Source organism: Culex quinquefasciatus, chromosome 3 (assembly GCF_015732765.1).
Source record: "Culex quinquefasciatus strain JHB chromosome 3, VPISU_Cqui_1.0_pri_paternal, whole genome shotgun sequence".
NCBI classification, from domain to species: domain Eukaryota; kingdom Metazoa; phylum Arthropoda; class Insecta; order Diptera; family Culicidae; genus Culex; species Culex quinquefasciatus.
This window is the reverse complement of record NC_051863.1, coordinates 171,984,926-171,998,274: the sequence shown is the minus strand read 5'-3', so window position 1 is coordinate 171,998,274 and position 13,349 is coordinate 171,984,926. Positions and strand designations below refer to the sequence as shown.

Genomic DNA, 13,349 nt, shown 5'->3' with positions numbered 1-13,349 from the left:
TTTTAATGGATAGCTGACATCATCCCGATTCCAAAACATTATAATTTGTTGATGTTTGCATGAATTTTCATACGATTATAGCCAATGTCTCCAATATAGCCAAAATCCCATAAGCTATGTGCCTCGGTTTTGCATCCCCCATATGCGGTGCTAAACCGAGGCATGTCTGCACACCTGTCCAGTTGTTTGGCAATCATTGATTTCCAAAATTTCAAAATACCGATGAAAACTTTATTTCTGCGAGAAAAAAAAAGATTTTGCGGTTCCGGCCTAGCTGATTTTTTTAAGTGTTCAGTGGATGGTAGTAACCTGGATAGTAAATTAGCTTAAATCATCAAAAACCCGAGTTATTTCGAAAAATGGTCAAAGATAATCTTATGGGTAATTGGACGAGCTTTCCAGGTAAAAATATTTACAGGTTTATAGATGGCGATATAGATAGCCGAGCGGGTTGGGGCGCGGATTTGGTAATCTCAATATGACTTTCGCCTGATTGATGTTATTTTTGGGGTGAGCAGACTTGATTTTTTTATCGGTACATGCTTTTCGTGTACACGTTTTCTCACACAATATTACATGCTTTTGCCCACAAAGGTAATGTGCATGCATTTGCATGGGATTTTACCATCGTTTTTTTTTGCTGTGTAACATGTTAACATTTTTTTTTTTTCATAAAATTATTTTTATTAGGTCCTTTTTGGTACTGGGACCTGGTTAGGACCGCGTCGGCTTTTGTAATTACATTTTTCGTAAATGATAGTGGGAGGGGAGCCGATTACCCGCGGCCTACTCGAGGTTAGATGTTAAAAGACAAGGCGTGGGAAGGGAAGGGGGATTGTGTAGGGGTCAACATTAGCTGAGTAAAAAAAACTGCCACTGAATCCGCTTTGTAAATGCCGGCCCCGATACTCTTCAGGGGTATTCTCCTCAAGAACTGGGAAATATTTACTTTTTTACATGTGACGCAAGTGAATTTCAAACTGTGGTACAGTCATGGCAGGATGTGCCATATACATTTTACAACATTTGGGTAAATTCATAATCAAGCTTCCCAATTGTAAACAAAAAGGCCTCCATCTTGACCAAAAGGGTTCATCGGCCGTTCATGCAAAACAAAGCGTAACAGGTCAACGATTTGTTTACAGTTTAACTAGAGAGCCTGGATCTTATTAGAGAACGGACATCTCAAACCAAAAGTACCAATCGAAGCACGAGAACTGTCAAACGGAGGTACCAAACGAGCATAAGACAAAGGATTTTGCTCGATTGGTACCTCCGTTTGACAGTTCTCGTGCTTCGATTGGTACTTTTGGTTTGAGATGTCCGTTCTCTAGTAAGATCCAGGCTCTCTAAGTTTAACGAGTTCGGGGAAGACCACACCGGTCATTACACCACAACCAGAGCCTGCTCCCAACTGGTCCTGATCTGGTGTCGTTGTCACCGCGCGCAGGCCAACAGAAGAGGCCTATCTGCGCTGTTACATAACTTACAAACAAACACGAGACCGGCCGGCATCGGGGCGCCGCGCTGGTGGTCAAGTTACTTTCCCTGCCGCCACGCTCTAACAGGGGGACGACGACGCAACGGCCTTGAAGTGTGCACCAGACTAGCCACATATCTGGTGCACTTGAATGTTTGCTGTTGGTCGTTATGTTGGCCTCATTTCACTATGCGACACAAGGCAACTTGTTTTTGAGCCGGCTCTTTTCACACCACTCTGTAGCAGCCGGTTGTTGGCCTGTTTGAATCGGTTCACTTTTCTTTCAAACTGGTTTAGAAATTGGTCACCGCGGGATGACAAAAAAGGTTTCAAGGTATGATTTTGATAACTTGCTCATAATTTGTTTAAAATATAGCTGTAAATTGAAAGTATCCCTAAACAAGATTCTACTTGAACCAAATGACGTTAATTCTAACCTTTTCTGCACCAGAATAAATATCCAGCAGTGGCAGATTACTTGGTCGGTTTAATAGCTTGCCCTTTTTAACCCCAACCACACAAGTACTACAGTCGTAAAATGTGTTTATAATCAACATGGTTTTCAGACACACGCAAAACACAAGCCGCAGCTGTCACGGTGACTTCTGTAACAGTGCTTGTGTCAATGTTAATGGGAACGTTAACTTTAAATCGCGTGTTACTAATTTTGTGACCTTTTTCGACGCCAACGTTGCTGAAGGTTGCAAGGTTGACATCACTTGATAACATAAAGCTAGTGTTGTTGTTAGGTATTCAAATAATATCAAAGCTGAAAAAAAGTTGACGACAAACATAAACCACAGGCGTGTGTATGGTATTTTTTTCATGGAATATAAACACCTAAATCAGCTTATCAAACTTTTGTTCCTGGCACACAAAATTAATCTATGGCAATTTGTGTTGGACCTTATCATGTACCGTACAAGAGAGCTATTTTGTCGAACTTGCATTTTGGGCCAAATTGAGTTAAGAATGCCATTTTGTGCAATATAACTCATTACTCTATGATAGAACTTTATATCCTGTCGTGCTATCTTTTTACACCCTGCAAATTGCTGTAAGCGTGACAACTTGTCAAAGGGATTTTACGTCAAAACTCGTTTGACACACGTGCATGCCCGACTATCATAAATATTTATAATTATCACTCGAAACTCTGCAAACTTAATTCAGCCAAACTTCGGGACAGTGCGCAGAATGGTCAATCATACAAAAGGTGTCTATTATTGTTTACATTAGGGTTCTCTAGTTTATGTTTATTCAAGGTCAAACACGAAAACGTATTGGAAAGCATGATTATAAATTACCGTAAACCGGGGTGACTTTGATAGGATTTCAATTTGTTTTTAGAATATTTTCCAACAGGTTAGGTTTTTCTCAAGATTATTATTTTTAAAACATGTACTTGGGTAGACCACACAAAGTCCATGCACTATTTCGGAAAAAAAGTTTTTTCAATAACGTTTAGAAAAATAGTTACGTTAAAAATTCTTAGCTTGAATTCCGGGGTGACATATTTAAGATGTTCAAACTTCATTTGTACGTTAAATGTACCATCACTTAAGTAGCTGATATAGTTTTTAAGAAAAAAAATCAATGTTTATATTTAGTTAACTAAGTGTATAAGCTTTTAAGCAAAATACATAGAAATTTTAGGTAAAATTGTTAAAAAGTCGGAATTTTGCCTGAAATTTGTTAAAACTAGTTTTGTTTATAAAATTATCGATTTATATTGCATTTTATACTGAATTCGAAGCACAAATCACAAGTTTTCACATTTTACATGAAATTTTTTCAACTGAAATTGCCTATAAATTAAGAGAGTTTTTATAATTGTGTTTCAAAAACACATATTATTCATTTTTTACAAACTTTTTTAACCTTCTCCTAGTGGAAAATTGTTCAAAGAATCCGAAAATGCATTCCGTTTTCCGATTAAAAATCATGTTCATTGAGAAAATCATGACACTTTGAGAAGTTTAAAATAATGGCTTTCATCAACATTTTCTTAACTATAGTTAACTAACTTTTTAAACTTGTCAAAATTTTATGAAAAGTTCTTCTTGAGGTACTTTGAACACTTCTCTACCACGGTCAGTATTTTTCTGAACCATTCCTTACGTATTTTAATTGTACTCTTCATTTTGCGGAAAAATCGCAAACCTATTAAAGTCACCCCGTTTTACGGTACCTAAAATTTTCAAATTGTATTTTTTTTGTTCAAATTTTGACTTTTTATATTTAAGCCATTTTTTATCAATTTTGGCATTTAGGATGGAGGCAAAAATTGGGCTATGCATTATAATTTGAACACAGATTCCATTTATCGATGACTTCACAGAAACTTGCCGTTTTTATGCAATTTAGTAGTAAATATTATCAATAAAATTATTTCAAATTAGAGTCCAGACTCGGTTACTCGAAGTTCGATTTTCAATATGTCATTACCGCCATTTTGACCGCCATGTTGGATACCTAGAGTTATTTGTAAAGGTTCTATAAACATATGAAAGACAATCTGTTATGAGCAATTCTCTGAGATTTTGATCATTCGATTTTTTTTTGTATTTTTTTTTTATCCGACTGAAACTTTCTTTGTGCTTTTGGTGTGCCGAAAGAAGCTATTTTGCATCATTAGTTTGTCCATATCATTTTCCATACAGATTTGGCAGCTGTCCATACAAAAATTATGCATGAAAAAAAACGGAACTTTTGAAGGAATTTTTGATCGATTTGGTGTCTTCGGCAAATGTGTAGGTATGGATAAGGATTACATTGAAAAAAAAAATACAGGGTAAAAAATTGTGATTTTCAATTTAACTTTTTGTCACTAAAACTTAGAAATAAAGTTCAAAAAAGCAAAATAAAGAAAATTTTCTCAGCTTTTCAAACGTATTTTTTCGAAAGTGGGCAAAACACTAAATAACTAACTAATTTAAAAAAATGAAAAACTGCTACTATTTTCAAAAAAGTTACCTGAAAATGGCTTTGACTTGAAAACGGTACACTTCATCACAAATTCACCAAAGTACTTTTTGATTGCAAATTCGATTTTACATCGAAAAATGAAGTTGAAACATTTTTGCGACCAATATTTTGATTTTTTTTAATCAAAAATTTATAATCCGGTCCAAGATTTTTTGCACAACCTGGAAATTTCTGAAAAGTTGGCATTTGATGGCCTCTAAAACATATCAAAAAATGAAAAAAATAATTAAGAGTTTTTTGCATACCAAGTTTCAGTAACAAAAAGTTAAATGAAAAAACAGCAAATTTTTATAATGTGTATTATTTTTTCCAATGTAGTCCTTATTAATACCTACAACTTTGTCGAAGACACCAAATCGATCAAAAATTCCTTCAAAAGATACAGATTTTTGAATTTTCATGCATCATTTTTGTATGGACAGTTGCCAAATTTGTATGGAAAATTATATGGACAAACTAATGATGCAAAATGGCTTCTTTGGGCATACCAAAGGCACCAAAAAAGTTTCAGTCGGATTGAAAAGTACAAAAATTAAAATTGAAAAAAAGACCGAAATAGTGAGATAAAAAATCATGAAACAATCACTCTTCTTCATAACCAAATTGACCAAAAAACACTTCTCGAGAACAGATTTTCGAATATTCAGTATATACTATTTATGCAAAATGGCTTTTTAGTCTTAGTTATAGAGTTTTTCAGCCGGCTGCTGGTTCAACTATGCAAAATGGCTTGTTTCATCCAAATAAAAAATACAAACAATATGCACAAACGTATAGAAATGTTTTGTACCTAGGGACACCGTAGAGACTTTCCCTTATCCCCTTAAAAAGTGAAACATCAACACATTCTCGTGGTCAGAAGGAGCTCAAATTTGAAATTTAACCTAGTTATGGGTTAATCTTTAATTTCAGGGAGTACCCAAATTTTGACCACCCTAATGGACATTGTGTGGCCTACCCTCGTACATGTTTAAAAATTATAAATTTTGAGACAAGTTTAGCCGTTTAAATAATATTTGGGTTTACAAATTTAACAATTGCATTGGTGATCTTTTCCCTTCTGGAATCGATTGCTTAGTAAAGGGAAGGTAGTGTATCGTCACAAACTGGACCTTATCACGACACCTTAGGGAGGCAACCTATGGAATGTTAACATTAACCTTAACATGTTAACATTAAGTTGAGAATGAAACTGCCACTGAATCCGCTTTGTAAATGCCGGCCCCGATACTCTTGAAGGGTGTTCCCCTCAGGAACAGGGAAAGATTTACTTTTTTTTATTGGAAAAAATGCAATTTTTATAAAAAGATATTTAATATTATTTGTAACGATTCGAAACATTGCATTTCGTCTAAATAATTTCATAAAAGTGCAACATTTCTAGACCATGAACACTTAAATCTCGTTGCAATAACTGCAATAAACACGATTCTTCGCTGCAAATCGCCTCATACAAGATGAAGCTCAGCTCCATATGCAGCCAGACTTCAAGTACACAGAACGCCATCAGTCGTTTCGGAGCAGTAGTGCTCTGGAGTCGATTCCCAGCAACATTCACCACCAACAACTTTTGCGACGAAATACAGCAAAAAAAAAAAAACACCACAAGGTTGAGTTTATTGCCTTCCCTGAGAGACTTCTACGCGGCGTTTGCTGTGCTGAATCACCTTTTCATCTGCGCTGTACGACTGTTGTGTGGGGCATTACTCTTGAGAATTTCTTGACGGTTTCTTGCGTAAAGACAGCTAACCCTTGGCATCAGCTGTTTTCAAGAAGTATAACATGATTCGCCAAAGGTTGCGCGACGACAAATCTGTAAAAGGTGAAGTTGTTATTTTGGCGTAGTTCAGTAAAGGCGAAATAAAGTATTGCAAAACAATACAATAAAAAATCACAGAAAGAGAGGGAGATTCGTCGGCCAACATTTTTTGGAGGTGTTTCGCCCCAAAGTTGGGGCACAGACCGTCAAACGGTATTGCCATTCGCAATAGTGCCAGTTATGGTGGTCATGTGAATTGCACTGCACTGCTGCTGCCATACTGAACAAACTATACTCGACTTGTTGCATCACTTAACCTTCAGTTTTTTCTCTCTCTCTTATAGCGTTTGGTTTATTTACTTTTAACGGGTTTTGCTGATGGGTTGATGCAATTTGTGGCAAGCTGGAAATGTTAGAAGTTCATTAACAGCATTTTTAGTGGGTACTTAACGAGGTAATCATTGTCAAGTTCATGCTCTAGAAACATTTTAGTCAGTTTTTAGGGATATCAACAACGCAACTGTTCATGGAACCGGCGAAATCCACCTGTGCGAATCTCAAACAGTAGTACTGTTTTGTCACTGTGTCTAACACGTGCGCGACGTGGCCTCGGCGGAATGTGAGTCACACGGCGTGATCCGATGACACACACACTCGAAAAGAAAACAAAGTATAAAATTACACCACCATCATCGCCATCATCGGAGCGAAGTTTGAGTGCGAAGAAGTGCGCAGTTGTGGGGCACTTTCGGGGCTGTAAGACAACCGGCAGAAAGTCAAACACTGTCGGGTCGGTCTTTTGTTTACATTGCGTTTTTCGACATTCAAAATTTCACCACCGCGGTAAGGTTACCCGCCCGACGATGACCGCAAAATTTCTCACGGTCACCCCCCCGGAACCGTCGCGTGATTTTTTTTTATTCGGGATTTGGCTTCGTTTTGTACATTGGGAACATGCAAACAGATAATTCGTTTTGATGGTGATATTATACGTTCATTTTGGATCAAAAATAGCCTTATTCATTTTGTTTTGACCCGAAAGTTATAGGGGACAAAAACCCGCAACTTTTGAGCCATAGTAAAACATGGTCAAAAAATCTGCCGCCGAGTTATGATTTTTTGAAAAAATAGTGATTTTTGGGAAAAAACCGAAATTTCATGCAAAAACAAATTTGACGCAATTTTTAAATGTAAAATTGAATTTCCAATCGAAAGGTACTTTACAGATTTTTTGATAAAAGGCTCTGTTTTCAAGATATAGCCACCGAAAGTTTGATTATAGCGAAATATTTGCAGTTTTTCGATTTTAAAAAACTGTGACCATGAGTGACCATTTCTAAAAATTTTTTTTTTGAAAAGTTTGCTATAAAATTGTCTAAGAGACATTGAAGATTGGACCTCGGGTTGCTGAGATAGAGCCGCTTTAAGAAAAAGAAACACGAAAATTGAAGTTTTCCTAATCTCACCAAAACAACCCGACATTTTCTAATGACCATATCTCAGCAAATAATGGTCCGATTTTCAATTTTAATACATGAAAAATTCGTGAAATTTTCCGATCTTTTCGAAAAAAATGTTTTTAAAAAAAATAATCAAGACTAACATTTTAAATGGGCGTAATATTCAATGTTTGGCCCTTTTAAAATGTTAGTCATGATTAAAAAAATCAAAATACTTTTTTTAGAAAAAAACGGAAAATTTCACGAAAGTTTCATGTTTTAACATTGAAAATCGGACCATAAGTTGCTGAGATATCGACATTAGAAAATGGTGGACTGTTTGGGTGAGACTTAGAACGCAGTATTTCAGCAACCAGAGATCCAATCTTCAATGTCTCTTAAACAATTTTATAGCAAACCTTTCAAAAAAAAAAAAATTTAGAAATGGTCACTTATGGTCACTATTTTTAAAAATTTAAAAACTGCAAATATTTCGCTGAAATCATACATTCGGTGGCTTTATCTTGAAAACAGAGCCTTTTATCAAAAAATCTATTAAGTACTTTTTGATTGGAAATTAAATTTTACAATTAAAAATTACGTCAAATTTGTTTTTGCATGAAATTTCGATGTTTTTTCCAAAAATCACTATTTTTTCAAAAATTCATAACTCGGCGGCAGATTTTTTGACCATGTTTCTCTATGGCTCAAAAGTTGCGGGTTTTTGTCACCTTAATTGTATCAAAAAATCTTGAAAATCAAAAAAATACGTGTTTTGGGAAATTGAGTTTTTGTGGAAAATTTTTTAATAATTTTTTCAACAATACCTACAACATTGATCAGAAAATTCATTCAAAAGTTACAGATATTCGAATATTTACGTACCATTTTTGTATGGACAGCTGCCAAAATTGTATGGAGACTTGTATGGGTGAACCAATGACACAAAATAGCTTCTTTGGTCATAGGGAAGGCCCCCATAAAGTTTGAGCTAAATTAAAAAATACAAATAAAATCTATTTCCGATTTTGGTAGAGAATTGCTCAAAAGAAGGTGTTCTAATGATAACAAACGATGACAGGGTGACCACTCAAATCCTATTTTCAAATTCCCGACTTTTTCCCGACTTTTTCCAGCCTTTTCCAGAATGCTCAAATAATACGCATTTCTTATCTAAAGAATGATTTCAAACAAAAAACTTTCTATAAGAAAAGTCAATATTAACTAACATACTTATAACATTCATGTTATTTTTTAAATTGGCAAAAGTATAGTTTTTGATACTTAGTTTCAACTGGAAATGACAAAAAGTTAAAGATAACTGAATTTAAAATTTCGTTCCTATTTTTTTTAAACTTCATCATCATTTTAAATCAAAGAATGATTAAAACATAATTGCAGATTCAAAGGATTTAGGAAAATGTCAAGAAATTCATACAAAAAATTTGCCTGGTTCCCTTTTTAATTTTGTATTTTTTGATATTTTTTTTTAAATCAATGTTAATTTATCTAGTGGTCAGTATTTAACTGTTTTGTTTTTCAATGAACATTCAGTTAGATATGATTTTATGGTTTACCACTTATTTTAAGCAAAATGTTTGAAGAGACAATTTTTTAAACAGTCTTGCAATAACTCTAAATTGCTTGAATTATTTTTTTTTTGCAATTTCAAAATTTTCTTTATGTTTTCAAAACGTAAAAGACCGATTCTTAGCGAAGCTACACCAAAATGTCACATTTTTCAATTTTCAATGTGATTTTTAATATGATAAAAATCATTTTTATTATGATGCTTATGATGCAATAATTGCAATGTGCTTTAAATGCGTTTTCTTACCTTAAAAGCCAAGAATATTGACCAAATTTGGTCTGCAAGCCATTGAACGGGAGAGAAGTTTTTTATAAATCTGCTCCTTTCGTTGTCCCATCAAGAAAAGAAATGGCTGGCAAAAACTCAAATTACAACCAATTCTTTCAGTTCAAGGAGCAAAAGATTCGTTTTTTTAATTTGTGATAATGTGTAGAAGAGCAAAAGTTTTTAAAAATCAAACTGGCAAAACTGTAGCGATTTTTGTAGTGTTCCTTTTAAAAGTCCAGTTTTACGATGTTGTCCCGTCACGCTACATTTTTATTTCAGTAGAAGCACAGGTACTATATGGTTAATTCTGCATGATATTTCTTTTTAGGAAAATCAATTATCTTTCCAAATATGTTATAACATTGGGGGGTTTCTTCTTTTATTTTGCCACTACAGCCAAAACGCTGAAAAAAACTTGGATTTTTCTTTTTTGAAAAGGAGCCGAAGAATCGGTCAAAAAAGTTTTTAAATTTTGGATTTTATTCGATATTTAAGTTTTCCGAAAACTAAAAATCAAGCTTTATGTATAGTAGTAATTTAACCATACTCACAAAAAAAGTTTAACGGTAACATTTAAAAAAAACATATTTTAATTACTTAAAGAATTTAGTTAAACAATTAAAAATATTTACCAAAAAACCATTGCCAAACTCAAGTTGGAATCTGTTTTCAAACATTCAATCTATGTGACAAAATGAAATAGAATCATAACTCTTAGCTGGCCATTAGGCTCTATTTTTATATTAGTTTTTCATTAACTTTACCTCTTGTATGATAAACAAAAATTTATAGAGATCATATGATTCATGAAAAATATTATGAAAATCTGTGTCAAAGACTCCAATATTAATTAAGATTTTGAATGTCTTAAACAGCTTTTCCATACTCAAATATATTAAAATAGTGAAAAGAACCTTAAATTTAAAGTAAGTTATTAAAGCAGAATTGAGTGAATTCAATTTGAGGATTGTACAAAATATTACAAAATTATTCAAGAGTTATAAAAATAAATTTCAATCAAGCATGCTTATAATTCCCGACTTTTTGACAAAAAATCAAAAATCCCGACTTTTTCCCGATTTTTGGCGAATTCCCGACTTTTTCCCGACTTTCCCGATTTCCCGACTTGAGTGGCCACCCTGCGATGACCCTGGTGTCATTCGGGGAAGCTTTGTTATGATTTGTTTTTCTTCGGCAAATGTACATGGCGTCTTTTTCATGATGATTTTTTTTCGCCACGAGGTTTTGTAGTCAGGCACTGCAGTGCACTGATGATGCCAGAGATTTTGTTTGTGTTAATTTATTTTAAATCATTATTAAACGGACTTCACTGAAGTAACTTTTGCTCATTTGTGGTGGAGAGGTAGCCTATTAGAATATGCAATAACCCAGAAACTGTCAAAATGTACATGATGCCTTTTGAAATGTTGCCGTCGAGTTGTGAGAAAGGCATAAACAACATAGGAGCAGTTCTCCCAGGAATCATCAAATTTGATGGAAATTTAACTTTTGTATTTGAGTCCATACAAGTTTTCATTCAAATTTTGGCAGCTGTCCAAACAAAAAGTATATTAAATTCTGTAAATCTTGTGAACGCATATGGATAATTTTTCAGTCAAATTTGACAATTTTGGCCGCCATCTTGGCTTTAAAAATTCTTAATCCCTTTAGAGTATTGTATAGGTCATACTAAAACTCAACAATAAGATTTTCAAATTTTACACCTTCTTTAGGGTATGATTCTAAAAATCTCAACACTGGTTATTTTTTTATTTTTTTTTTTTAGTTATGATTTTTTTATTTTTATTTGAACTTGTAAATTTTAAATATTTCATTGATTTTTTAAATTTGCTCAAGAAATCTAGTTTTTTTTTTTCGTTAAAAGTTAGCCTGTGGCCTTTTGTGTTGGACAAACTGACCATGCGTTTTTCTCAGTTTGCCATTTTTTGCATATCGATGCCTCTGTGCTCCCTCATTCTAACTGGATAGGAATCCCTGCAAGCATATAACACGAGAGCACTGAAGCATCGATATCTAGAAGAGTTTTTTTTTAAATGTTTAGATTTTATGCCCCCGGCTCAAAACGGTTTTAAAAACACCCAAAAAGAAAAAAATCTAAATTTTGTTTATAGGACCTTAAAAAACTCTCGATATGGAACATTTATTTGAGCTTGATCAGAAATAAATGATTCAAGTGCTTATATGTTTGAGGTGGAATGGCCCATGTGCTAACAAGATTTTGTTGCAATAAGCTTGCAATCAAATAAAAAAAATGCATCGATCTGCACAGCAAACCGAATAAACAAGAAAGAAACAAGAATAAAATGGTTTCCTAATAAGAACGAAACAATCTCCACTGAAACCATCCACAAACTGTGTCCTTCTTCCAGTCCCAAAACCAACCCAATCACCTGCCAGCTAGGTCACGACCGAGGACAGCACCGAAACGAAAGGGAAATCCATTCTCAACAAGTCCAAACCCACCCAAACGAAACAGGGAGCGGAGGGATGCTGTGACAGAACAGTCCACAAAGGAGAAACACCTCCAACTGGGAGGTAACAAAAAAAAAATCGATCTCCCGCGCGGATTGAAATCGGCCATCAACTTACCAAATCAACGGATAATCCGCACAGATTCGCGAGCCAAGCAAAAACCCGGCTCCCATCGTAGTAGGCGTTCGAGCCCACAATGTTCTCGATTTGCTGCTCCATGGTTCCAGCACGGGGAATTGTTCCGGTTCACTCGTAGCAATCTATAATCCGAAAGGGCGGGGTGGGGCCCTGCCGCCGACTTGACCTCCTCCTCCTCCTCCTCCGCTCTGGACACTTGCTCCAAGGGGGGAGGGGGGAATGTTTTGCTTCTCTTCCTTTTTGGCACTGACACACAACCCCGTCTGGAACCGTGTTCCGGGGGCTGGGCGAATCTCTGCTGCCCTTCAGCAGACTCCCAATTTGGGGACACTTTTCGATCACTTAACTTCTAAGCTAGGGGAATTGGAAAGACACAGATTTAGGTCCACCATCCGGAACTGCCCCTCCCTCCGACTGGACCATTGTTCATCTTCTTGTTCTTCTTTCAACCGGAGCAAGAAGTGGAACAGGTCGCTGCCATGTCAGGGGAAGGGAAGCAACAAGAGGTGTATTTTTTTCTCCCTCAACAAACTCTCGGCCATTTACATAGTACTAAATTTACGTAATCGTCACTATTCTTTCTCATAAGATTTTGCTAAACCAGAATCTCCGAATCATAAACCCATAAGGAATCGACCTCCCTCACAAAGCAACCATTGACCACATAAACACAACTCTTTCACACACACACAAAAAAAATAGAATCATCAAAAAGGCCGAGAGAATGAAAGGGATCAAAAATGATTCTTCCGTGGCTGACGACGTGCGAAAGAACGGTACAGCAGCCAGAATCGCCGTCGCCGCCGTGACTCTCACCTCACACCCTCGCGCGAAAAGGGACAGGAACCGACGACGACAACGAGGCGGACACCGATCCGATCCGACCCGTTTGGAAGGTTCTCTCGAACTGAAACTCGAGCGCGAGAGATGATGAGATTTTGTGAATGAAAGGAAAATGACGCAAAAAAGAACTGTCAAAAATGCTTGCTCGACGCGCCATCTGTGCGCCGTTCCGAGAACTGACATAGGTCATGTATTACGTCACGCAATTATAAAATTATAAAATTATAAAATTATAAAATTATAAAATTATAAAATTATAAAATTATAAAATTATAAAATTTTAAAATTATAAAATTATAAAATTATAAAATTATAAAATTATAAAATTATAAAATTATAAAATTATAAAAT

At 35.2% G+C, this 13,349-nt stretch overlaps 1 protein-coding gene across 2 annotated transcripts in view; it reads right to left on the bottom strand.

Moving 5' to 3' along the window:
* The window catches only part of LOC6039267 (lysophospholipid acyltransferase 1), a 110,522-nt gene extending 97,430 nt beyond the window's left edge, over positions 1–13,092 (bottom strand). Inside the window, exons 1-2 of one of the 2 annotated variants that reach the window (XM_038259198.1) lie at positions 12,972–13,092; positions 12,135–12,509 (exon numbers count right to left, since the gene is read on the bottom strand). In XM_038259198.1, coding sequence (XP_038115126.1) covers positions 12,135–12,236 — 102 coding nt within the window. In that variant the 5' untranslated portion in view covers positions 12,237–12,509; positions 12,972–13,092. The remainder of the gene's footprint in view (positions 1–12,134; positions 12,510–12,971) is intronic. The other variant, XM_038259199.1, reaches the window with a different exon arrangement.
* Between the last annotated feature and the right edge of the window lie 257 nt (positions 13,093–13,349).